This window comes from Rhincodon typus, chromosome 36 (genome assembly GCF_021869965.1).
Source record: "Rhincodon typus isolate 14 chromosome 36, sRhiTyp1.1, whole genome shotgun sequence".
In the NCBI taxonomy this organism is placed as follows: Eukaryota; Metazoa; Chordata; class Chondrichthyes; order Orectolobiformes; family Rhincodontidae; genus Rhincodon; species Rhincodon typus.
The window spans coordinates 19,584,835-19,610,926 of NC_063367.1; the positions used below are offsets into that span (position 1 = coordinate 19,584,835).

General features: G+C 40.8%; 2 protein-coding genes across 6 annotated transcripts in view; one reads left to right on the forward strand and one right to left on the reverse strand.

Annotated features, from left to right (window-relative positions):
• Positions 1 to 86: 86 nt before the first annotated feature.
• On the forward strand, positions 87 to 19,743 carry LOC109933464 (synemin-like). 2 transcript variants are annotated; one of them, XM_048617204.1, is made up of 4 exons: positions 87 to 1,062; positions 7,719 to 7,843; positions 12,381 to 12,448; positions 14,536 to 19,743. In XM_048617204.1, the coding sequence occupies exons 1-4, from the start codon at positions 268 to 270 to the stop codon at positions 17,247 to 17,249; spliced, it is 3,702 nt and encodes a 1,233-aa protein (XP_048473161.1). In that variant the 5' UTR covers positions 87 to 267; the 3' UTR covers positions 17,250 to 19,743. The 2 variants fall into 2 exon arrangements, with proteins under 2 accessions (XP_048473161.1, XP_020388040.2); XM_020532451.2 differs by having other exon boundaries at positions 14,539 to 19,743.
• Positions 9,087 to 26,092, reverse strand: part of ttc23 (tetratricopeptide repeat domain 23) — a 68,523-nt gene continuing 51,517 nt past the window's right edge. For 2 of the 4 annotated variants that reach the window (XM_048617206.1, XM_020532454.2), the window contains one exon: positions 21,584 to 23,944. In XM_048617206.1, coding sequence (XP_048473163.1) covers positions 23,753 to 23,944 — 192 coding nt within the window. In that variant the 3' untranslated portion in view covers positions 21,584 to 23,752. Of the gene's footprint in view, positions 9,282 to 10,515; positions 11,194 to 21,583; positions 23,945 to 26,092 lie in introns of those variants that run through there. The other 2 variants (XM_048617207.1, XM_048617205.1) reach the window with 2 other exon arrangements.

Genomic DNA, 26,092 nt, shown 5'->3' on the forward strand with positions numbered 1-26,092 from the left:
GTCAGTTGATCCTGTTGGATAGCTCTGAGTGAGTTAAAGACTTCCCAATGACTCAAAGTTTGGACCTCCCCCTTTTTAGCTGGTACCACCTGTCAGTGCTTGAAGACAGAAAGAGAGAGAGACACACGCATACGCCCTTACAAACAGTCCCTCTCTTAACTGACTTGAGCCAAGAAACTTAAACAACACACACAAGTGTGAACAGTGCATTCAGTTTGAGTGGGAGAACTAGTGTGGAGAGTGGGAGCAGGAGTACAGCCTGGAATAATGTTTCCCTTCAAATCCACGATGCTTGATGAAAAATCCCAACTTCAAGACCTGAACCATCGCCTGGAGTCTTACTTATCCAAGGTACGACAACTGGAGCAAGAAAACCAACGCCTCATCACGGAGATCCAGCATTTAAAGACCGAGAAGAGGACAGAAGAAAGGAGTCTTTATGTGGATGAGATCAATAAGATGAGATGGGAACTGGAGGAGCTGACGTTTGAGAAATCAAAAGCTGAAATGCAACGATGCAAGCTGTGGCAGGAGATCCAAGAGCTACAAAAGCATCACATCGCCGAACAAACAGATTTTAAAAATATAAATCAACAGCTGGCTGAACACGAGAAGGTTCTTCAGCAGACTGAAACAGGCAATGCGTCTCTCGAAGCGTACATCTTGGAGCTGCGGGCAGAATGTCAAACCCTGAAAGATCAGCATGAGCAAGCAAAGAGAGAAATGAGGGAAAAGCTGAGCAGAGCACCCCAGCTCGTGGTCACTCAGGGGTATCACACAGCCCCACTGACCGAAGAGAATTTTGAACAACATGCCCTCACCTTATCAGCAATGTGGGAGGAAGGCTTTGAGATCTACAAAAACAAGATCGAAGAACTGGAAACTGCTGTTCAGCAGGACAAAGCGAAAGGTGAAGAATTGAACAGGGAAAGAGTGCTTTTGATTATGGAAATAGAAGCGCTGAAAAAAGAACTTGAAGATCAATTTAAACTCCAGAACAAACTAGAAGAAGATTTTTTAACATTTCAACAGAAGCATGAGATGGATGTGGAGGAATACCAGGTGAGTGCATTTGGAAGCATATCCTTAACTCTGTAGATGTCAAGGGAATGGACTTGGGCAGAGCTTTTTTTTTGAAGATATATTCTCTGTTAGTTCTGTGGATGCGTGCTCTTTAAGTTTACTGTATTTTTATATATTGCTTTTCATGGCCTCAGGTGACCCAAAGCAACATACAGTTTAATTAATTACTTTTTTTGAAAACTGAGGTCACTGTTGCAATGTAGGAAACAGTGTAGTCAATTTGCGCACACTAAGGTCCCATGAATGGCAATACGATACTGACCAGAAAATCTCAATTCAGTGATGTTGGTTCAGCAATAAATATTGGCTAGTCATCAGGGAGAACTCCCACACTGTTCTTCAAAATAGTGCCATGGCATCTGGTGTTAATTGTATTGATTTAACTGATGTCAGTTAGGGTGGTGCTTAGGGGCCTGGGATTCATTCGATGAGGGAGCAGAAAATCAACCAAGATTGTTGCTTCTGACTTTATAGGATTCCTAATAGAAAAGTGGAATAGTGTGTACCATCCATAAGATCTAGCACATCAATTCCACCCAGGTTCCTCTGACAGCACCTTCCAAACTCTACCACCTAGAAGGCCAAGGGCAGCAGATACATGTGATCACCAGCACCTGTAAGTTCCCGTCTAAAATACACACAGTCCTGGCTTGGAACTAATCCATTGTTCCTTCACTGTCGCCGGGTCAAAATGCCTCCATAACGGAACTGTGGCTATTACCTATCAACCATGAACTAGCGCAGTTCAAAAAGGGACAAACCACTATCTTCTCCAGGGCATTTAGGAATGAGCAACAAATGCCAACAACACCCACCAAAAAGTGGGTGTGTGATTAAGGAAGTAAGTTATCGTAATTAAGAAGGGCAAATGGAGCAACAGGCAATTAAGAAGGCAAATGGAATTTTGTCCTTCATTGCTAGAGGGATTGAGTTTAAAAACAGAGGTTATGTTACAGCTGTATAGGGTACTGGTGAGGCCATACATGGAATACTGTGTACAGTTTTGGTCTCCTTACTTGAGAAATTGGCATTGGAGGGGGTGCAGAGGAGATTAACTAGGTTGATTCCAGCGTTGAGAGGGTTGACTTATGAGGAGAGATTGAGGAGACTGGGATTGTATTCATTGGAATTTAGAAGAATGAGGGGGATCTTATAGAAACATATAAAAATTATGAAGGAAATAGATAAGATAGAAACAGGGAGGATGTTTCCACTGGTGGATGAAACTAGAACAAGAGGGCATAGCCTCAAAATTAGGTTTAGGACTGAATTGAGGAGGAATTTCTTCACTCAAACGGTTGTGAATCTGTGGAATTCCCTGCCTAGTGAAGTAGTTGAGGCTTCCTCATTGAATGTTTTTAAAGCTAAGATAATTTTTGAACAGTAAAGGAATTAACGGTTATGGTGAGAGGGTGGGGTAAGTGGGGCTGAGGCTACAAAAAGATCAGCCATGACCTTATTGAATGGCGGAGCTGGCTTAAAGGGCCAGATGGCCCACTCCTGTTCCGGGTTCCTATGTTCTTATGTAAATGTTGCATTTAAATTGGATCATACTCTACTGAGAAGCTCTTCAATTTTTAAGTATCCTGAAGTCTTACATGGGAGAAAGATGCTCCCAGGTAAGATACTGGAGAACATTTAAAACTTAGGCCAAGAAAAGACAAGTTGTCAGGAAAAAGTGAGGGCAAATTTCTTAAAAATCACACCTTTACAGGAGTGTTCATAGGGAAAGATAATTTATCTAAATATGTTTTATGGTCAATACAATCCGTTAATGTTGAATGTTTAGGATTGTCAGTGTGCTAAACCCAAACTGTGACATGTTTAAGTGCAGGTGGTAATAATCCCAAAGGGATTCGTTCTAGGTTATATGAAGGAGAGATAGCCACAGGAGTTTCAGATCTTCAAAAGCAGCTTCAATAGTGATGTAAACAAATGTTAGCATCCATTTTTCATGGAAGAGTTGAATGACTCATGGGTGACTCTTGTTAGATGTTAATCCTTGGGCTGTGTTAATCACAACAGCACCATAAATAAGTATCCCCAGACCGGAGAGTGGAGAATTTCAGCCAGAATTTTCAGTGGCATGTACAAGTCACTATTTTCCATGGGTGTGTGGACATTGATTGTTGACAGCCCACCCAACTCTGGAGTCCTGTGAGACCCTGAGCCAGTCTTTAGCTCTTTTTCGCAAATGTAGGAAGTACTGGATAGTGATCAGAAGTACGAAGACAGTAGATCAGTTTTCCCCTTTCCTTAACCGATTATAGTTTTGTGGTCAATTGTAACATTCATTACTGCCCAGTTCAGCACAGAACAGAAATAAACTTGGAGTCTTACAGTCCTCACTACCAAATCTATAATTGCATTTAGCCACACAGCATCAGTGGACAAAGAATCTTCGAATCTTCGAAAGAGCTCTTCAATTATACGTCCACGGCCCCTGCTTTATCCCCATTGCCTTTCAAACGTCTTCTTTCCATGAATTCCAGTCATAACCATTCACAGCAAAAAAATCTCCCCATCCTCCTCCGAGTTCTGTTGCTAATTATCTTAAACTGATGTCTTTACGTCCAGCCATGGAACTAATTTCTCACTACCAACTTCATAATTGCGAACACTTCAATTAAATCTGAAGTGAAGGAATTTGTCTGTAAATATAGTGAAGCAGATTCCAATGTCACATTCCTTTGGTTTCATTTCTGGAGTATTTATGTAGCAGAACTGTTCAAAGACAGTTTCCTGAAAAATTAAAAGAACTTAGATTTATACAGTTCTGTTACCTCGCTCAGTAAATGCAGAGTTTGTGTTGTGGAGACAGAGCATCCATTTTCAACAGCACAATATTTCACAAACACACTGCCTCTGATCAGATAACTCATGTGGATCTGGAGGCAAATCATTCCTGCGCACACTTCCTTAACTTCTATTCAATTCCACTTTGCACAAGGAGGTTGCTGAGCAACATCATTTCTCTGCATCTGAATACTGAGCTATTTTGGTGATGGAAAGGATGAAATGTTGTTTATTTAAAACGTTCATTGTTATGAAAGCCCAGTGGGATCTTAAGTGTTGGACTCTTGCCTTGGAGACACAAGTTTAATGCCAGCATGTCTAATGCTTGCAGCGTGCTCACCAGCCAAATGTGTCTCTATAGGGCCATCTGAAGAGTGGAAACTGGATGGGAAATACTTTTTCTATTTTCCTGCCTTCTCCCCGAAATTGCAGACTCTAGCCTAAGTACAGGTCCCTGAGCTCCTGGTCAGCCTGCCTGGGCAACTGGTGAGAGTTCGGAGGTTATTTGGTTCAGGTGTGGGAATGATGGCACAAAGGATTCAGGGGTCAAACCGATCTTGTCCTCACTTGTCATTCATGTTCTTCATTGCTACTGCCATTCATAGAAGTTCAGGGCAAGGAACTTTCACTGATTTATATGACTCCTCATTAATCCACAGGCACTGAGGATTCCTGTAGCTGCCGCTTAATCTGGGAATTGGAACAGGAACCAATTTGACCCATCCTGCTTAGTATTTCACTGGGTGGTGCAGATATTGTCTGACCTGTGGGAAATGTTTTTTTAAATTCATTCACGAGGGATGATGGCACCACGAGCTAGGCCAGCATTTATTGCTGATCCCTAATTGCCCAGTGGGCAGTTGAAAGTCAACCACATTACTGTAGGCCTGGAGTCAAAGAAAGGCCAGAACAGGTGAGGACATCAGTTTCCTTCCCTAAAAGGACATTAGTGAACTCACTTATCACCGTCCCACCTACCTTCCCAGCCCCACCCCTCCTCTCTCTATTTATTTCAGAGCTCCCTTCCCCCTCCCCCATTTCTGGAGAAGGGTCGAGACCCAAAACGTCAGCTGTCCTGCTCCTCTGATGCTGACTGGCCTGCTGTGTTCCTCCAGCTCCACACTGTGTTATCTCTGACTCCAGCATCGGCAGTTCTTACTACCTGACAATCAACAATGCATGTGTGATTGACATTAGACGTTTATTTCCAGACTTTTATTGAATTCAACTGTCACCATCCGCTGTGGCAAAATTCACGCCTGAGTCCCCAGAACACTTCCTGGGTCTCTAGATTAACAGTCCAGGGATAATGCCACTAGGCTGTTGCATTCCGGCTGGTAAAATGTAAAAGGTAAATTAGCACAATGTGCTCAGCTTTACCCTCAGAGACAGCCATCCAGACAAAGCAGACATCTGTTTCCCATCACTTGGATTTGAATCAACCCAGTTTGTTTGACTGACATCTCCCACACTGACACTAAGATGCTCACTGTGTTTGAACACTGCTTTATAATCTCATTAACAGCTGGAGATAAATTTCTTCCAGACAGATAAGGTCCTCATCTAACAGACGGATCCTTCATCTACTTGGGAAGAAATATGTGTCATAGTCAGTTAGATCTGTCAGAGTCTTTCATCAAGAGTTCAGAAAACACATGAAATCACAAGATAAATATGGTTGTTGAAGGTCAACTTAGTTTACATGTTCATACAGACATACACATTGGAGCAGAGGTAGACTATTTAGCCCCTTGAGCCTGCTCTGCCATTCAGTAAGATCATGACTGATCTGTTAAGATTCCGAATTCTGTATTCCCACCTAAGCCTCATAACTGTTGAGCCTTGCCTAACAAGAATCTAATTCCATTTTAAAAATATTTATTGACCCTGCCTCCACTTCCTTCCTAAGCAGAGAGCTCTAAAGCCATAAAACCCTCAGAGAGAAATACAATTCTTTACTCTGTCCTAAAAGGACCACCCCTAATTTTAATCCTGTGCCTTATTCTTGTGGAATGAGCAGGGAGTAGGGAGGTCTGAAAGCATATCTGGATTACTGGCCCCCAAGGTCTGTCAGCTGGTCTGTCAAAACTCCGAAACCTAGGTCTCAGCTCCACCTTCTGCAACTGTATCCTCAACTTCCTGACCCACAGATTGTAATCAGTGAAGACAGACAACCGCACTTCCTCCACGATAATTCTTAACACTGGCACCCCGCAAGGATGCATTCTCAGCCCCCTACTGTGTTCCCTGTACACCCATGACCTTGTTACCAGATTCCAAGCAAATATCATCTGCAAATTTGCTGACAATACCACTGTAGCAGCGTGGATATCAAACAATGATGAGGCAGATTACAGAAAGGAGATAGAGGGCTTGGTGATGGGGTACAATGGTATCAGCCTCTCTCTCAATGTCGGCAAAACTAAAGAATTGCTCATTGACTTCAGAAAGAAAGGAGGAGAACACAGCCCCATCTATATCAATGGAGCAGAGGTTAAGAGGGTCGAGAGTGTTAAGTTCCTAGGAGTGATAATAAGCGATGACCTGTCCTGGACTTCCCATGTAGATGCGACGGTCAAGAAGGCACAACAATGCCTCTTCTTCCTCAGGCGGCTCAGGAAATTTGGCATGTCCATAAGGTCCTCGCTAACTTCTGCAGATGCACCATTGAAAACATTCTATCCAGGTGCACAATGGCCTGGTATAGCAATTGCTGTGCCCAGGACCATAACAAACTATAGAAGGTTGTGTGCACAGCCCAGACCTTCATGTAAGCCAATCTCCCCTCCATGGACTCCATTTACATGTCTCTTTGCTGCAGAAAGACTGCCAACATCATCAAAGACCCATCCCACCCTAAGAGTTCTCTCCTACAACCCCTTCCATCAGGCAGAAGATACAAAAGCTTGAACACACGCACCAGCATGTTCAAGAACAGCTCCTTCCCTGCCATTGTGTCTCTCTCACTTCAAATAATGCTGATCTTGTTAATTTTGATCTTGCCTTGTGGACATTGTGTGGTGTAACTCGTATGCCTTACTCTGTCCAAGGTTTTTATGTCACCCTACAATCCATATGTCCTTGCTTACTATGATCTACCTGTACTGCTCACAAAAAAAGCTTTTCACTGTACTTAGGTACACGTGACAATAAATCAAATCATCATCATCATCATCAGGAGGCCAAATCCATGCTGTTAAATTGGCCCTCACTACCTATGGGAACCCAGATCCCAATCAGCCTCTTTCAATTGGCCTTAAGCGGTACCTCATAAACCTAATTGGCTAAATGCTGCTTGTGGACTGAGCCCAGCAAAATCCCTGTTCTTCAGGAAAAAGTCCTGGGAGGGAAATGGACCAGGAACTGACATGGGGAGAGGGTAATATAATGTAGTGGTAATGTGACTGGACCAGTAATCCAGCACCTAGTGATGTAGGTTCAAATCCCACCATGCCAGATGCTGAAATTTGAATTCAATAAAAATCCTGTGGTGACCATTAACTGCTGGCAATTGTCATACAAAAACATCTAGTTCATTAATGTCCTTTAGGGGAGGAAATCTGCCATCCTTACTTGGACTGGTTTACCTGTGATTCCAGACCCTCAGCAATGTGGTTGATTCTTATCTGCTAATTGGGCAATAAATGCTGACCTTGATTGTTATGCTCAGAAACCATGAATGAATTTTAAAAAAGTAGGCCAGCTATTTCCAGCCCATCCACCATTGTTCCTGGCTCCAGAGAAGTTTAAAAGTTAAATTATTGGTGTTGGATAATGAATTAAGAACTGTAGTAGTTTCAAGCCTATTAGACTAACTGTGTCTTGATTGTGGTGTACAGAGAGCCATTGATTTACTGGAGGATGAAAAGCAAGATCTTATATCAACGATTACACTTAACCTCAAAGAGCAACAACAGCTGATACAGGTGAAGATGGGACTGAGTCTTGAGCTTGCCACCTACAGGTAATGTTTAGTTCATATACTATTTCACAGGAGGTTTGAATCTTGGCTAACAGAAGTGAGCATAACTTTCAACCTGAACTACACAAAATTAAAGTTGGTAAAAAAATTTGAACAACATGCATATATAAGGTCAAAAATGAAAGAAACAAGCAATTCCACAGATTTGCAGGTGAACGAGTTAGGTGAGTAGAAGACTTTTCTTTTCTCATGCTTTTATGGGATGTGGGTGTTGCTGGTAAAAGCCAGCACCATTTCTAATTTCACTTGAACCAAGTATATTGCTTGGCAACTGTGGAGGGCAGTTAAGAGTCAACCATATTGCTGTGGGAGAACGTGGAACTAGGGGTCACCCATTCAAAACAACAAATAGGCAAAATTAATTCCTCTAAGGGTCATGTCTCTTTGGAACTCTCTTCCTGACAAGGCAGTGCAAGCGTCCTTGAAAATATTTAAGGTGGAAGTATTGTTGATAAGTAAAAGGGTGAAAAGGTATCAGGGGTCAGTGAGGTTACAATCAAATTCGTCATGATTTCATTGAATGGCCTAATCCCTAACTTGTAGGTAGGCCAGACAAGGATGACAGATTTCCTTCCCTAAAGTACATTAGTGAATGGGATTTTATAGTAATTGTGGATAATTGTCACCACTGTTGGCGACTATCTTTATATTCCAGAATAATGAATCAAATTTAAGTTCTACCAACTTCCATGGTGGGATTTGAACCCATGTCCCCAGGGCATGAAGTCGAGATTACTCGGCCAGGAACATTCCCACAACTCCACTATCTCCCTGAAAGCAAAGCATAAGAAGTTAGCTGGTGAGTCTTGACTTCAACTGAGCTCAGATGGGGAGGACAAGCATTTAAGACAGGGAACAGAACAGCCTGGACAAATAGCAATCATAATAACAGTGAAATAAGCACGAGCTAATTGCAATGGAAATAAAAGAGGATTACCAAAGATGTGACATATAGTACTTCTTAGATTATATCCTTTTTCTTCTATTTGTATTAAGGAGTGAGAGGACTGGAAGAGTTTCCTATTAATCAAATCTTGGATTGACTTGGAATTTAAAGAGAGTTAAAGCAAATAATTACTAGACCATCAAGCAGATTGAACATTCACTAGACCATTGCAGAAATAAAGGAAAATTTTGGATTGGAGGTAAATCTTAAAAGAATAGTAAAACCTACCATTATGCTTTTACAGAAACCAATAAAACACAAAGATATAACATTACTTACCTTTTACATGTATTTTACATGTAGATACAAAGATCAGTCAGGCCCAGTAACCTGAGATAATTATAAATAAATGGCTATAGACAGTTAAAGTTGAGTCCTGATGCTCCATTGCTATGCTATTCCATTGGGGTCCCACAAAGATAACCCATGTGGGACAGGCCTGCATCCAACCACCAGAGGAGAAAGTTAACATACCTGAAAAAACATGCAAAAAAGCATTTGAGGAAAAGTGAAAACTGAGATGTTTTTTTTTAAAAAGTATGAATAATCACCTCCTGGAAACACAAGAATAGTACTGTCAACAATTCATACATTAGCAGGAGGTCAAGAGGTTCGCAATTCCGGCTTTTCTCTCCTGGGATTTGGTTTGAAATTCAGTCCATACTTTCAGGAACATTGTCTCTTTAACTTGCTAGTTGTAGGAACCAGATCTGAAGCTTGGTTGGGAAATTTCAATCTTACTGTTTACGAGTTCACAAAACAGAACAACTTGTAATTTTGCACATTTCCTCTTTATTCTTTCATGAATGTGTAAATCGCTGATAAGGCCAAAGTTTGTTGCCTAACCCTAATTGTCCTTCATCTGAAGGGCATTGCTAAGCCATTTCAGGGAGTGGTTAATAGTCAACAATGTTGCTGTGGATCTGGAGTTGGATGTAGACCAGTACATTTTCTTCCCTAAAGGGAATTGGTGAACCATTTTGGTTTTATGAAAATCAATGACAGTTTCACGGTCACCGCACTGAGACAAGCTTTATTCCAGATTTATTAATTTGAGTTCAAGTTCCACCACATGTCCCCTGATCATAAGTTTGAACTGTTCGACACTATTCTAGTGACATTAACTCAACTTCACTGTCTTCATTCCCAATTAAGTGAGGAATCTCACTTAAAGATGTGACAGAAGCCCATGTAGGAAATGGAATATATTGATCACTTTGGTGCAGCAAGAGGTGCTGTATTAAATTGACTCTGTCATGTTGCTGGAGAAAATAATGAGAGAGAGCTTTATATCCAGCTTATCCTGGTCCTGGCTAAGAACTGCTTGTAATGACGCCACATAGAAAAGACTGAGTTTTGTTTTGTCTTCAGCACTGATGTATCACTCTGAAATGTCAAAAAAATTAACACAAACTACAACTCCACTAAAACAAACTGAACGAACTGCAGACACTGGAAATCTGAAACAAGAACAGAAATTGCTGGAAAATCTCAGCAGGTCTGGCAACATCTATGGAGGGAAATCACAGTTAAAGTTACGGGTCCAGTGACCCTTCCTCAGAATTGGTTCCGAGGAAGGATCACTCGACCTGAAATGTTAACTCTGATTTCCTTCCACAGATGCTGCCAGACCTACTGAGATTTTCCAGCAGTTTTGTTTCTTGTTCCACTAAAGTAAATACTGGACTAACTTCAGCTATTTTAAGAACAATTCTGCCTTTTGAATAATTTTCTAGTCCCAACTCCTGGTGATCTTTGTTTTATTCCATATCTTTGCTAAATGAGATTATCTCAATAGGGACTCCACATTTGGCCCCAGTGTACCTGGATTAGGGAGGATTAAAACATTGGGGTTTCCTGACCATTTCTGAATGTTGAGTTTCTATGGAATCTGGGGCGAGAATACCCAATCAGACAACATATCATTAATGTTGAATTGTAATTCAATGGATTGTCTACATTTTACTGCTAAAAACCCCATTACCACCCTCCTATATCCAATAGGGAATTCAGGGGAAATGCGTTTATGCAGAGAGTGCTGGGAATGTGGAACCAAGCATATGGGTAGTTGAGATGGGTGGTATAGATAAACTTAACAAGAATGGTAGATCCACCCAGAGAAAGGTATAGAAGAATATGTTGATGGGTGAAACGGAGAGCAAGTACAGTAGCCTTGAGAGGAGCTCAAACACTAGCACAGATAATTTAGCCAAAATACAGTAGCTTTTTCCTGTGCTATACATTCTATGTAATCTCTATTTACATTAACACCTGGAAGATCAAACCGTACTCTCTTGATAGTTGGTGAAGCATAAATTCTCGCATGGGTCAGTTGGGCTGAATGGCGTGTTTCTTTGTTGTTAAATTCAATATAATGCTTCCAGTACTGCAAAGAAAAGTAAAGGGAGACAGCGAAAACAAAAAATCAGTATAAATGACAATGTCAAAATGTTGTTGTTCCCACTAATACATTATCCTGTAAATGCTGCATGAAGTGTTTTTCTTGGAATGAGTTTCTAATGATTTCATATTCCACTCTGGCAAATGACTTAACTGTTGCACTGAGCTGTGACAGCTCTTAGCAAACTGTTCCATTCTGACTCCATGTTAAAAACACTTGAGCATTGTTTCAGAAAAGGCAGTTTGTGCTTAGTGCTGCTTTCTCTTCAAGCCCCTTTGACATTCTGTTTGTCTTCAGCAAATCAATCCAGCCACTTCTCAGCAACTGGATCGCTGCAGCTTTACACGTTCCAGGAATCTTTGAGTAATCTGATATTCCTTAACTCGGCCAACACCATTAGTATCTCAACTGAAAGCAGGCTGTAGAAGGGAAAATGACATTCCTATGCCAGGAATTTGGGGGTAGTGGTGAAAGTCAGAATTAGACACTGTTTCTTTGAAGGGAATGATGAATCATACAAATTGGGCCTCAAGAATCTGCATTTCTGCTGGAAATTATGGATTTGTATATTGTAGAAGTTACTATATGAAGTTCGATAATTGTTTGATGGAACAGTACATTGTACAATGCAGTACTGAGTCTTTTGTACCAGAAGATCCCATGTTTCCCAATCTCTGTTGAACTAGTTGACCTCAGCTGGAAAGAGGTAAAATAAAAACAAACATTTCATGGTCCTGAACACTAGCGGTTGGAAATATCACAGAGGTCAGGTGAGAAGTGCATTAAGCTCAGCAACATTGAACGTTCATTGTGTAAGCTAGAACATGACCAAATTTTACCAAGAGAGCATTTTCCCACAGCTACCACATTATCGTTCCCTTCCTAATCCAGTTTAACTGTACTGCCTCTAGCATCTGGCTGAGGTGAGCTGATTCAGCACAGATTTAAACTGAAACCTGGACTGCTAAGGTCTGTTTTATACTGATTGTCCACTGGAGAGACTCTGATACCATTAAACCTTGAGTGTGTCTTATATGAGGTGCACGTGTCCTCAACCTTCCCGAGTGGTCACACCATGCTCGGACACCTTCTGATTACCCTGTCTAGAATAAATGTGTAAACAAATGTATCATACAATTTGCCATCAATCTGAGATTAAGTGTTTTTCTCAGGGCCTTGCTAGAAGGAGAACACGTTAAGCATCAAGGGATACAGCAGCATCTGCAAAAACTGAGACAAGGTAAAGCTATTTTATAACAGATTTATTTCTTTGGACCACTCTCACTCCCTGGCATTTAACTATGATGCATGTACAAAATTGCTGGAAATTATTCTTAAGACTATTCATGTTGATGGATACGCATCTGACCTGCAACTTTTCCTGACCACATGGCCTACTTTCTGAAAATATTAGCTGATTTGTTTAAGTGTAATTTGTTTATGTAGTTCTAAGAGAAAAGGTCTCCGTTTTACACCCTAATCTACATGAGAGTAGTGAATGTATCATTGGCCTCAACAACTCTGGGCTAGATCAGAAAGAGAGTTTTGATGGAAGAGTCAGCAGTCTGAAACATTACCTCTATTTCTCACTCCACAGATCCTACTCGACCTACTGAGTATTTCCAGAATTTTCTGCTTACATCAGAGAAAAGTCCACTTTTGCTGATATTTGAAAGTACAGATGGAATCCTGTAGATGCATCAGCAGGGTCATATCTGCTGACTGGACAGTTGGCAAGAGAAGGCTGCTATCTCTTGCAAGGATGGCCCACTGAATCACAGGCCAATCAGGGCGTTGTGAGGTCAATAGCAGGCCTTCCCCTGAGATCAAAACCCCAGGGGCAGAATTCCCACCCAGCGAGAGCTGTCAGCCAACCAGAGATAGGCAGCTTGCACTCAGCCGTGCCTCTGAGGATACTATTGGCTCCTGGCAGAACAGTACCCCTTGAGCTGATATGTGCAATACATCTAATGACGTGATGGGAGGGAACTGAGGTTGAGGGTTACAAGGAGGTGGGGGCATTGGTGGGCAAATTCCTGCTCAACACTCAGATCTTCTTTGATCAAAGGTCCTCCCTTCCTCACATCCCCACTGTAACAGGTTACCCATAGGGTAGCAATTTTTGGGAATGCTCTATTTGTGTTAATCCCAGTCGCAAGGTGGTGATTAAGTGGTCTTTAATTGGTGATGGGACAGGAAGGTCAATGCTAGGCCTTCCAGCCTCGAATTTAATTGCGGTGGTGGTGAATAGGTGGCAGGGTCTGGGTGCCCTACCACCTTAACTAATTAATCCTGTCTTCATACTGGCCACCTCTGAGAGCAGAAGATTCCATCCTACATGCTGAGAGAGGCCTGGTGTATGCTTAGCTGTGATCCTGACAATTGTTGTGTCAACTCACAAAAGTGGAATAGTCATGAGTTAGGTGTTGGGATGATGGTATTATTGTGAGAACAGGAGTCAGTGGCTTTCCAAGTAAGGGAGCTTTTCAAACAAACACCCGTTTTGTTTAGTTTTATTTGCTAAGTAGGTTTCACACCCCAACCCTCTTTCCTGAACTCCTGCTTAGTCACAGATCAATTAGCTCAGTTTACATTCTCTGTCTTCCTGGATTTCTCAATGCAGCATGAGAATTAAACATAAGACCTTCTGATGTGTGTAGCTCCATACAGCATTGGCCAGTCCTTTTCTTTGTGTAATTAATGAGGAAACTTTTTTTTTGTTAAAAATACATCTGAATCTGGAGAAGACCTGATTATGCCAGACCTTAGTACCAATATAAATTGGCTGCAGAGGGAGTGCAGTGTGGATTTGCTGGCACATGAAGGTTAAATTATGAAGATAGGTTATACAAATGATTTTTGTATGCCGGAAGGTTAAGGGGTGATTTAATTGAAATCTTCAAGCTGTTAAGGAAGAGAGAGGGCAGATGGAGAGAAACAATGTTTTGTTAGGTGGGGAGGCTAATGGTCAGGTGCACAGTCTGAGGAGCAGATCATTTGAAGTGAAATTAGGAAACAAGCAAAGGGTGGTAGAGACTCTTCCGTAAATAACAATTAATTCTAGATCACTCTTGAACTTTAAACTGATAGATAACTGACTGATATTTTAAATGATTGATAGACGTTTGTTACCAAAGGTATTAAAGGATATGGGAGAAAGGTGGAAATATGGAGTGAAACGGCAGATCCATCAAGATCCCATTGAGGAACAGACTCAATAGGCTGAATAGTTGACTCTTGTCTCTACCTCAGGATCGAAGACAGTAAAGTGTTTGGTATGTTATTGAATGTAGAAATAGGCTCACATTAAATTTCTTATTTTTTCAGCAGGGACAGATACAAGATCACATATGTCCAGTGTTGTTCTACGACCAACTCTTGGTACGCGAGATCGCAAAAAGTGGACACCAACTAGCATTAAAATTCCTTCAAGCTTCCGGAAAGATACTGTGATTAACAAAAAGGGGATAATACCACAACCTCGTTCATATAGAATACCAGCAAGAAAGACTATTAAGAGTTCTCTGTCAGACGATGATCTGCTTTATGATGACACGTCTTCACCAATTCAAAATGTTGCATCTTCAACAAGGTCAATAAATGCCTACAGGGACAAGACTAAGTTTACACCCAAAACTCATGACCCACAAATTACAACTAAAGAAGCTGTTGTTCAGCACAAAGTATTTCCAGAAGAGATTGACAGGAAGAGTAAAGTGCCCTTATCCAAGGCAGTGCATGTTACAGATACGGCCACACATACATCCAAAGTAATAGTCGGGGAGTCAGATTCTTATGATAAAAGGGATGTTTCATGTAATGAAGAGACGAAAATTAAGTCTCCGGGTTTAAATGAATCACCTCAATCTGTTAGTGAGGTGCAAAATTGGGATTTTAACAGGAGGCCTGCTGAAACAATCAATGAGGAGCAGCATGAGACTGAGGCAACAAAGGAAGTGATAGCAGTCAAAAGTATGCCAAAAGATTTGGACATCAAAGTAGACATCAGTAATATGCGGCCACCTATTACCCCGGATGGATACACCCATACTATAGACCAAGAGGCAAGTGCAGAATTTACAAAGTATTTCCAAGTGGATAATACGATAGAAGAAAACAAGAAGGAACCTATGCTGGAAACTGAAGAGATCGGGATGAAAATTAATGCAGGGAAGTCAGAGGATAATCAAGGAATTGCTATCTGTAAAGATAATGAACCTTTGGCAAATAATATTAACACTGGGGATTTCCTTCAAACAGACATAAAATCCATTGACTTGGCAAAACTGAATGTTTCACCAGAATCTGATATCACTTATCATATCGAGGAGAAAGAGGTGTTGGATGATGGCAAAACCAAAAGAGAAATTATCATTCAGTCAAGAAGAGAAGAAATTGTTGAAATGGGAGATGAGTCAACTCTGAAAGAAATGTTGAATGTGGATGCCAAAAGTCCAGAGCTTCAAGTGAAAGGGGCTTTGGAACATTTAACAGGGTCTAAGACTGAGAACGTTATGGATGGACTTCTCAGCCTAGGACTTAAAGGAAGACAAGCTCCAGGGAAAGTATCTGTAAGTGTTGAGATGGGCGAGCAAACCTTGGAACGTTTTGAGGAAACTGATGATTTTCCTACAACCGCAGACACATTTCCACTGACTTTAGGAGCAGAGGATATTGATTATGAAGGCAAGGACGGCAGATGTGAAGAAGTCTTAAATATTACAATGACTGCTGCAGATTTTAGGAAAACAATGTTATCAAATACTGAACCACTATTGCAAAGCTCACCTGGTATTTTGTCTTCAAATGAAAAAGCACATGAAATGACTAAGGAAAAAGCAGAATTGTTTGGAACCAACATAACAGAAATGGGGTTGCATTATCCTCAAAGTAATGAAGACTCAGAAAATGTTAAACAAATTACAGTCACACAGCAAGATACCTTATCAAAAGAACTGTCTTCACCATGCCTGATAGAGGAATCGATTAGAGTTCCTCAAGGTGTTCAGACATCCATTGTCGAGCTATTGACTGAGGAAACAGAGGATCCTAAACTTAAGCTGAAAGGAGCTTTGCAGCAGTTGAAAGAAGTTGTACCAGAAAGTCTGAGGGATGAGCTTTCAGTACTCACTAGAGATTCCCAAGACCAATCTGACAACATATCAGTTAATATTAAACATGTCCAACAATCTTCTCAGAGTGGTGTTGTCACTATAGAGGCAGAGGTGAATGTTTCACAAAGCCTTGACCCAGAGGATTTCTATTCAATGGACACTGGAGATGAAGAAAACACAGACAACTTAGAGTCAAGACTAAATAATCTCAATACCCAAGAGAAAATACAGGAACTACTGAGTGCAGGAGGTCTTAAAGCAGTTGATACTTTGCACGACGATGATGGAATCAAAATAAAGGTCAGAAGTATTAATGAGGAACCTGTGCCTTTGCCAGAAGCCAAGACAAGAGATGGGACAGATGCTGGTGAATATACAAGTTCTCAATATCACAGAGGTGGTCTAACTGTTCATGAAGTGTCTCAGTCAAGTGAAATTGAAGATGATTTATCTGATCAAAGTACATTCTTCCAGAAGAGAACAGGTCAGATGGACAGAGAAGAGTTCTTTCATGGAGTCTTGGATCCAGAAAATTCATCAGAAACCTTTCAAATGAATATAAATCCAGTTACATCAATACAGACAAGTGGAGGTGACAGCGGGAGAGGTATGACATTCATAACTCAGCAGCATGAAACGGCTGAAGGAATAGATGAAAGGAGACCTGAGGGTAATGTGTATTGGTGTGAAGAACTGGAATCTGAGAATAGAGGTGGCCATGAAGTGAGTGTTACTGATGCAGATGAAGAAGATCTACAAACTTATGATCCAGAACTTATGCAATACTCAGTTTCTCCAAATGCCTTGGCAAAGCCCAGGATTGTTGCATCTGAAGGTAACACACAAGTGGTCTACAGTGAACAGAAAGTTGTTGTTACACACTTTGATGAGGGTCAGTCAGATGACTGGCCTCTGTACGATGATTAAACTGTAAAGAGTCTTCAAAAGAATGGATTATGCCTTTGAAATGGAACCTAGTTAATACAGGCACAATTAGAGAATAGCTGACACCGAGCAGAGATTATGCAGTCGCAATGGAATCAGATGCTTTAATGCTTTGATAAAACAATGCTTGAAACTTACCTGCTGCATAACCCCACGTGTGTGCTTTAAAAGAAATACACTTGTGACATATCCAGTTACCTGAGACCTCGTAATATCACAGAAATCATTATCAAATGAAACATTATGATTTAAAACAATCATGCATAAACAAAATTGCTTCTGTTGACTAATTTTATAGAAGGGATAGATTGAAAGTAGTAGCAGAGGACTGTTGGCTATGCAGTAGTTTTATTTGAGGTTTCTGTGTAGAGTTATATACAATTAAAAGGTCTTAAAATATTTTTGCATGGATTTGGTGTGTAATAGTTGAGTCTAGGCTACACTTATAGAGTATTTTCCGGTAAACAGCTCTAAGTTAAATTGTTATGTTCTACAGCTTACCTTAAGACTTCTTTGGGTTATTATGACCTCTCCATGACACTGTTTGCACCGCTGGGTATTTCCAGCATTTTCTGTTTTGAATTTCAAATTTCCAGCATTTGCAATAATTTGCTTTTGTGTTTGAGAAGAACTTTAGACTCTATCATGAATGTTACAGTAAGAAACTTATCCAGATGTCAGCTTCGCTACTGAAACAGGAAATTAAACATTAATAATTATAGCTAAAATGAGAAAAATTTGTTTGGTCAGTTTCACCATTTTTCTGAGTTTTTAAAAGATTTTTATTCCTAACAAATGGCAATTGAATTTCTTTGTCATAATTTCACAACATGCCTCCAATTTCCATTATTCATTTTGGCATTCAGCCTCTGATAGTGTTAAAGTGTCAATCAGAAGGCAGCATTGTAGGGGATGATACAGTATACATAGTATCAAGAGTCTGGTCAGAACTCAGGAAATAACTTAAAAGATATTTTCAAATTATCATCTTGTTCCTAGTTACAGAGTTCAGTTATGCTTACAATTAATGAGAAAGTAAATTGAGTACAATCAGAAAGTGTTTAGAATCTCAAAAGATTCTCTGTATTTCATGCCTTATTTCCTGTCAATTTAATGTTCATACTGTTTTAATTTGCGAAAGCCAAAAAACGTCTTTACTTTTTGATCAATGATTCCCCCAGACAACTCCCAAAGAAATGCATTTGGAACAATTGGACCTTACTGGTAATTTAAGTTTCCTACTTTCTGTCAACTTCCTTAAGCTAGAAATATAACATACAATTGTATCAACAGCACTCACATAATCCTGCAGTAGCTCACACAATATATAGAATTATTATAGAAAAATTTAGTTTGAGCATCAATAAGAATCCAAATTGCTCAATAGTGTAGTTTTTATGTGCTTTAATAGAAATAGAAGGGTCAGAGTAGATATGTCAAGTGTTTGGATTGAAGGCTTGTTATGTAGAATAAAGAATCAATGATGGGATGTGTTACAAGATTACATGAACCACATTTATAATTGTGAAGAAAGAACAAACATGCATTTATTCAGCACATTATATGATTTTCAGGATGTTCCCAAGCATTGTACAGCCAATAAAGTGCTTTTGAAGAGTTGTAGGAGATGTGGCAACCAATGTGTGTACCATCAGTAATGGGATAAGACCAGCCAATATGCTTTGAGGGTCATATTATTTGAGGGATAAAAATTGGTCAGGAGAATGTGGAGAATTTCCCTGCTCTCTATCAAATAGTATCATGGAATTTTTGTTTTACTTTTACTGACAGAGCATACTATGCCTTGGTTCTGTGTCACATCTGAAAGATTGCATCTCTGACAATGTAGCACATCCTCAATATTGTACTGGGAGTGTCAGCCTAAATTTTGTGCTCCGCTACCTGCAACGGGATTTAAACTCTCACCTTCCGACTCAAACATCAAAGTTCATACACGGGAACAGTATGAGATAATGACTGGTGCTGTAGAAACATACACACCTATAAAAATTACAACTTTCATGGAGGGAAGGACTGGGCAAACTGTTCAAGAACCTCCTAGACAACACTGGTGTCATTGCTAATCACACATTTACTCATGCTTTACTAACAACAGGAAAAAGCAGTGATTTCTTTTCCTTCTTCAGAATTGGTTTGTGCTGGATAGATAAGACTTCTGTTCCTGATGTTAAAGTTGGTAGACTGCAAGCTGATTAGTGTGTGGGGAAGCAAGAAACATAGCCATGTTGATATTTGAGACAGAGTGCAGATTGCTAAGAGTTTTGAAGATAATATGCTTCTGGGTCTTTTAAGACAAGGCTCATCATGGAGATAATTAAGGTTACAGAGTGGCTTAGCTAATTTAGAACTGTGTACATGTTATAGCCAGTTATTCTCTGACTAGCAACTTTGCAGTTGCTTTCTGTATTCTTTTGTAAAATGTTTTAATTTAGTAGTAAAACACTTTTTAAAATGCTTGGATCCATGTTTTAATTTAAATTATCGTTTGCTATTACTGAATTTGAGTATTGCTGATAAAAGACATGTTTTATCAAATCTCTTCATCTTGCCCACATCAGGACAATTGGCAAGAACACCAGTTTAAGGTAAAACCAACAATTTATACTGTGCTACAGAAAAGTACTAATTTGTTGGCAAGTGAACTCTGATTAATAGAGACATTACCACAGAAAATGCACCAATTAATGATGATTGACAGTTAATTGCCAGGACTTCCTGAGATTCAAAACCAGACAAGTTGACTATGATTGGTCAAAGCATTGCCTTGTGAAATGAACCAGCGAATGCCTCTTACCCATTTTGTTGACTTTAAAAGACACAATGTATGTACATATTCTTCCTATCTGAAAAGAACACCCTTTCTATTGATACGTATGTAGCTTCTAATTCATGCAAATGTGGCAAAATGAGCCCAAATGACAGTCCTACATTGGCCCGATGAATACAAAATGAAAAGCTTCTGAAATATGATTTTTCAGCAAAATTTAAATGTTATGTGCATTACACAAGCATGTAATAGTGCAAAGATATTAAATATTTTTCATTGGTTCAGTCTCCACATTTCCCAGATACAGGCATTAGACTTTCCCTTTCATAGAAAGTCGATGAAATAATTCTGGTCATGTTTCCACTAAACCAAAACTGGCCCAAATCTGGCACTAAATTGTCAATTTAACTCAAAAAGATATTGGGACAGCTGACATCGGAATTGAAAAGCTATCAACTGACACAATAAAAGTTGTTTTGGGAGGCTGAACTGAGAGAAAACAGGGGCTTCATTTCACATTTAACCAAGCTCTCTATGACTCAGCAGTGCTTGATGTATTGAAGTTAGAATTATTACAGTGTGGAAGCAGGCCATTCAGACCAAAGTCCATACTGCCCCTCTGAAGAACATCCCGATCATTCACATCCTATCTCTGTAACCCTGCATTTCCCATGGCTAATCCACCTATTCGGCACATCCCTAGACAGTATGGGCAATTTAGCATGGCCAAGCCACCTAACCCACACATCTTTGGGAGGAAATCAGAGCACCCAGGGGAAACCCACACAGGCACAGGGAGAATGTGCAAACTCCACACAGTCACCCAAGGATGGAATTGAACCCAGGTCCCTGGCGCTGTGAGGCAGCAGTGCTAACCACTGAGCTACCATACCATAAGGGTTTCTCCAATCTCTGTACATAAAGGAGAGATTGGGAGAACCCGAAGGCTACATGCCTGGAATTGGAACCATTTAATTGCCAAGGCTTGGCTGGAATCACAGCAATGTTTAGGTGTGAACAAATGGCTCATTAAAGTTCATTTGTAGGTGAAGAATTCCTTCCACTATGTGTCACTGCTTCACTAAAATATCACGACTCAATATTATACTAGCGGTAAACCAGAAAATGTGTCTGTGCCAGAAGCTATGTACAGCACTCCTTCACCCAATGGTTACGCTCCAGTATAATTTAACATTGTTACAGAGACAATGGCTTCTAAACATTTAAAATCTGCATAATTGCAATTTTAAAGGTACCAGCTGTTCCCTGTACTTCTCTGTACAGTAAGAATTTGTATGCGAGGTTCTGGTGGTGCACTGGTAGTATCTCTACCTCTGAGCCAGGAGACCCAGATACAAGTGCCACCAGCCCCAGAGGTGTGTAATAACATGTCTGAGTAGGTTGACATAGAAAATATGTAAGAATTTGTATGATGTCATAATCTAGAATGTAGAAAAGTTCGATCACTAATTAAGAATTTGGGTAATTTCACTTGCTCAAAATAAGCAGGTAAGGATTTCACAGATGATTCAATAAAATCACATCACATTATTTAATCAATCAACTGTACATTCCCAGACTTTAAGGTTGCACATTACAATAAAACGAAAACTCTGATCACAATTACTTTTGATTAAGAGTACATAAATTGCAAAAGAACAAATAAAGATCTAAACTGGGGAACTTATTTATTCATTCATTCATCAAGGATAATTGAAGTTCAATCCTAGGAGTGGGGATGGGGGGGGGGGGGGGGGGAGCGGCGGTGTTCAGAAACCTCAGGGTGAAGTGGGGAAGCAGGGGTCGAAAGAATTGGAGAGCTCGTCGGAAAAGCTGTTGGGGAGGGGTGTGTAGAAGTTTGGAAATGTGTACAGGGAACAGGGTGTCTGATCGCAGGCCTGTGCCTCAGGTAATCATGTTGTATCGCTGCCAAGGGATAAGTGAGGAGGAGCTTGCCTCCTAGATCCAGCAGTCCACACCTGGGTTAGATGCTGAGGTTTCCCAAGGCTCAGGGGCACAGCCACCTACAGTTTCATCTCAGAGCTTTAAAGTAATGAAGCTCACAAACTCATTATATAAAAATACCAAACTACCTTGAGACAGATTGATCAACCTACTCATTTACTGCCTCTGTAAAGGCAAACAATCATTGGGGTTGAGATGGAGGAGCTGGAGGCAGGTTCAGGCTTCCTTGCATTTTTTTTAGGTATTATAGGAACGGCGAATCGGCCCATCAGCCTGTCCTACCATTCAGTATGAGCATGGCTGATCAAACATGTCAATACCTTTTACTCACACCATTCTTGTAACACATTATGCTACTTAACATTTCAACACTTTCATTTAGGTTAAAATTCCATCCAATGTTTCTATTTGTGGGGTCTAAAGACCATGAATATTGTAAAATCACTAAGAAAGCCAACAGTCATTGACAATCACTTGCTAACAAATATGATTGTCCGCCGGAAATTCCATGTCACTGGTCATGGTTCTGTGGGTCCTTGTGTGACTGATGAACCAATCCTAGAACCAAAGATGTGCAGGTTAGATGGACTGACCATGGGAAATGTAGGGTCAAGGGGCTGGGTGGGATGCTCTTCAGAGGACCAGTGCAGACTTGATTGGCTGAATGGCTTATTTCCACGCTGTAGGGTTTCTATGTTTCTTTTATGACTCTACAGAGTCGAATCTCTGTTCACACATTTGGCAAGTGTTTCCAGGAGGTGGAAGTTGTCCGTGGACTTGAGATCCTTTTGGCATTCCTTTTTCCAGTTCCTTTATGATGCTTCCTCTTGCGACAGGTGTTCTTGGAAGAATACAATTCCTTCATACATAAGAAAACCAATGGGAAATTCATTAAAAAAAAGTTGTTATTCAGAGAGTGGTGAGCATGTGGAATTTGATACTGCAGATACACAAGGAGGTGAATAGCATGCTGCATTTATGGGTTGCTGGATTAGTGTGGGGGGCTGGGACAGGAAGAATAAGTGCTTTGCTTGATGGTGTTTGAATGGAGGAAAGCTTCAGCGAAGGACGAGCTCTGGCATAGTCTGGTTGTGCTGTACATTCTCTGTAATTTATGCATCCACAAGCTGCGAAGTGCATAACTTCATTCACTACATTGTGCACATTATTTGGCAAAGTTAAAATGAAAAGTAGAAGCCTGTAGTAAAAATATTAGCAACCTGCACAGAACTAATGCTCCACAACATGTGGCTTATATTTCACCAACTCCCATTCATCATTAACAGCCAGCTACTGACACATCTGGTCTTGTCTTCAACAATTCCAACATGTAACTTCCTGCATAAAACATGTATATCAACCACAATTAAAGCTGGTTCATATTCCTTCTAATGTGACTCTTCAAGTTTTATGTTGAGCTCGTAGATATAATAAATTGTAGCAAAGGTAAAAAATAATGCGATCGGAAGTAATATATTTTCAGCACCATATCATAAAATGTCCCAGGAGTGCTTCACTGGAGAGCTGTGAGAGTACGTTTGATATTGAACCAAGATAAGGACAAGGGACTAAGAATTTGGTCAGAAGTAACTTTTAGGGAGTGTCTTAAGGAAAACGTGTAGAGAGGCAGAGAGTTTTAAACAGGGGTTGGTTCCAGAGTTTAGGTTCTAAGCAGCTGATGGTACAGCCACCGATGGTCAAAGTAATAACATCAAAGTTGTTTTGGATGGAGTTAAGTGTAGGCCAGAATGCTGAGCTTCGTCCTAGCGTCTCGAGGCAACATTCCATGTACATCAGTCACGAATAGATATTTGCTTTGGTCCCTCCTCATATGCTGTGTTTTGGTACCACAGCACAGAATACAGGTCTCTGTTTTAAATGATCTGCTCCAGTCTTCTCTTTTACTGCAGCCACCTCCGGAGACCTGTTGAAAAATGCAAAGAGTAACATGTTTTAATGGCATGTTACCAAAATAAGTCAGAAAGCTGGGTCAAGATGTCATATTATTTACTTCCAGTCCATTTATTCTGAGGTCTAGGACCATGGAAATAAGGAGGAGTAGGCCATTCAGCTCCTTGAGTCTGCCCTGTCATTCAACTAGATCATGGCCGATTTTCTGCCATTTTCATGCACTATCACCATATCCCTCGATACCTTTAGTATCTAGAAGTCTGTCGATCTCTGTCATGAAAGTACTTGATGACTGAGACTCCACGGCAAAGAAATCCAAAGGTCCAGCATCCACTGAGTGAAGAAAATCCTCCTCATTTCAGTCCTTAATGGCCTACCTCTCACTCTGACAATGTGTGCCCTGATTCTAGACCACCTCTGCCAAGGGAAACATCCTTCCTACATCCAAACTATTCAGCCCTTGTAAGAATTATGTAGCTTTAATTAGATCATCTCTCATTCTTCCAAACTTCAGAAAACATAGGTCCAGTCTCCTCAATCTCTCCTCAAAGGAGGATCCAGGCATCCCAGGATTCAGTCCATTAAACATCTGTTGCACTCCCACTGTGGCAAATTTGCTCTTCATTAGCCAAGGAAAGTAAAACCATACATAGTAATCTAAGTGCAGTCTCAACAAGACCCAAGCTCGCAGCAATTCTCCTGAACCTCCAGAATCAGTCACCTGTCCATTACGGCTCTCATGAGGCATTCTGAAAGGCTATTCTTCCTCTGGGAGATGGTCAACACAGTCCATTCTGACCTCCACGTACCCATACCCTCGGCAGGAGTAATTGGGAATAGGAACCCTGGCAGATCTTGTAGCCCTTGAGATCTAAATGCAATCTTGGAATTCCGTACATGTTCCCCAGCTGGGACCAGGCAACAGTCCTTCTATCTGTATGACTGAGTACTCAGACCAGGCAAGGCCTTACCCAACTGAGCTAATTGTGGTGTGTGTGTTGTGGGAGGGGGGGGGGGGGGGGGGGGAGAGAGAGAGAAGGGGTCAATCACATTTACAATGCCTAACGTCTGCAGCTTGTAACATTTCCCTTTGGATCGTCTGAAGTTAAACATGGAATTCTGAACAATGGCAGGAGGTACGGAGTCCAACTGTTGGGAGGTGATTTTTGTCAGGAAACAAACTTTTCTCAAAGTCACCCAAAATAACTTGGGAAACGTTACTCCCGGAAACATTCCAGCTGAAAACTGTCAAATAAGATCACCTGCTGCAACTACTCCTGCCAGAAGATCCACTTGTCTGTCTTCGACCATCCTCAGTTATTCTCTGTAGCTCTTCTGTAACCACTCTGTGACTTCCATCATTCATTGTGCTATGTTTACCACTCTCTCTGCTACCATCCTCTAGTAGAGATGGCTGGATATTATCAGCTCTGAGCTAATGGCCGAAACACTGCCGTTTTTTGTTCTGGATGTTACCTTCTTAAGTTCATTTGTGCTCATAATTTCAGGCACCTCTTAATTTGTCTTACGATCTATGTGTGGAATGTTTAGCATACATTTCAAAGGCAATGTGGTCACCAGCTGTGAGGAACCTGGGACCTCAGACAGTGTAAGCCCCATTGCTGGCTGTGGAAAGCCATAAGGACACCAGGTGTCTGTAAAAGCAGGAGCTAAGGCAAGTTCACACAGCAATGCTAAGTTTTGCAGGATATCTTTCAACTGGGAAGGTTTATGGTAATGTATATTTTCTAAGCAACCTGTTCAGAGATGTCAACAAGAGACCTTTGGTGCAAGTTGTTTGTAGCCATTCATGGAATTTGGATGTCACTGGCTGGGCCTTGAGAAGGTGGTGATGTGCTACATTCTTGAACTGCTGCAATCCACTGAATCTGGGACTCCTGGCTCAGAGATGGGGACTCTACCACTTCACAACATTAATATCTATGCCTTGAACATACTTAAGGATCCAGCTCTTACAGCCCTCCGTGGTAAAGGATTCCACAGATTCACTACCCTCTAAGAGAAGAAATTCCTCCTCAGCTGTTAAACAGGTCCTCTGGTCCTAGACTCTTCCACAAGGGGAACCACCTCTTTACATCCACCCTCTCAAGTCCCCATATAATCAGACCTGCTGAGCTTCTCCAGCAATTTCTGATTTTGT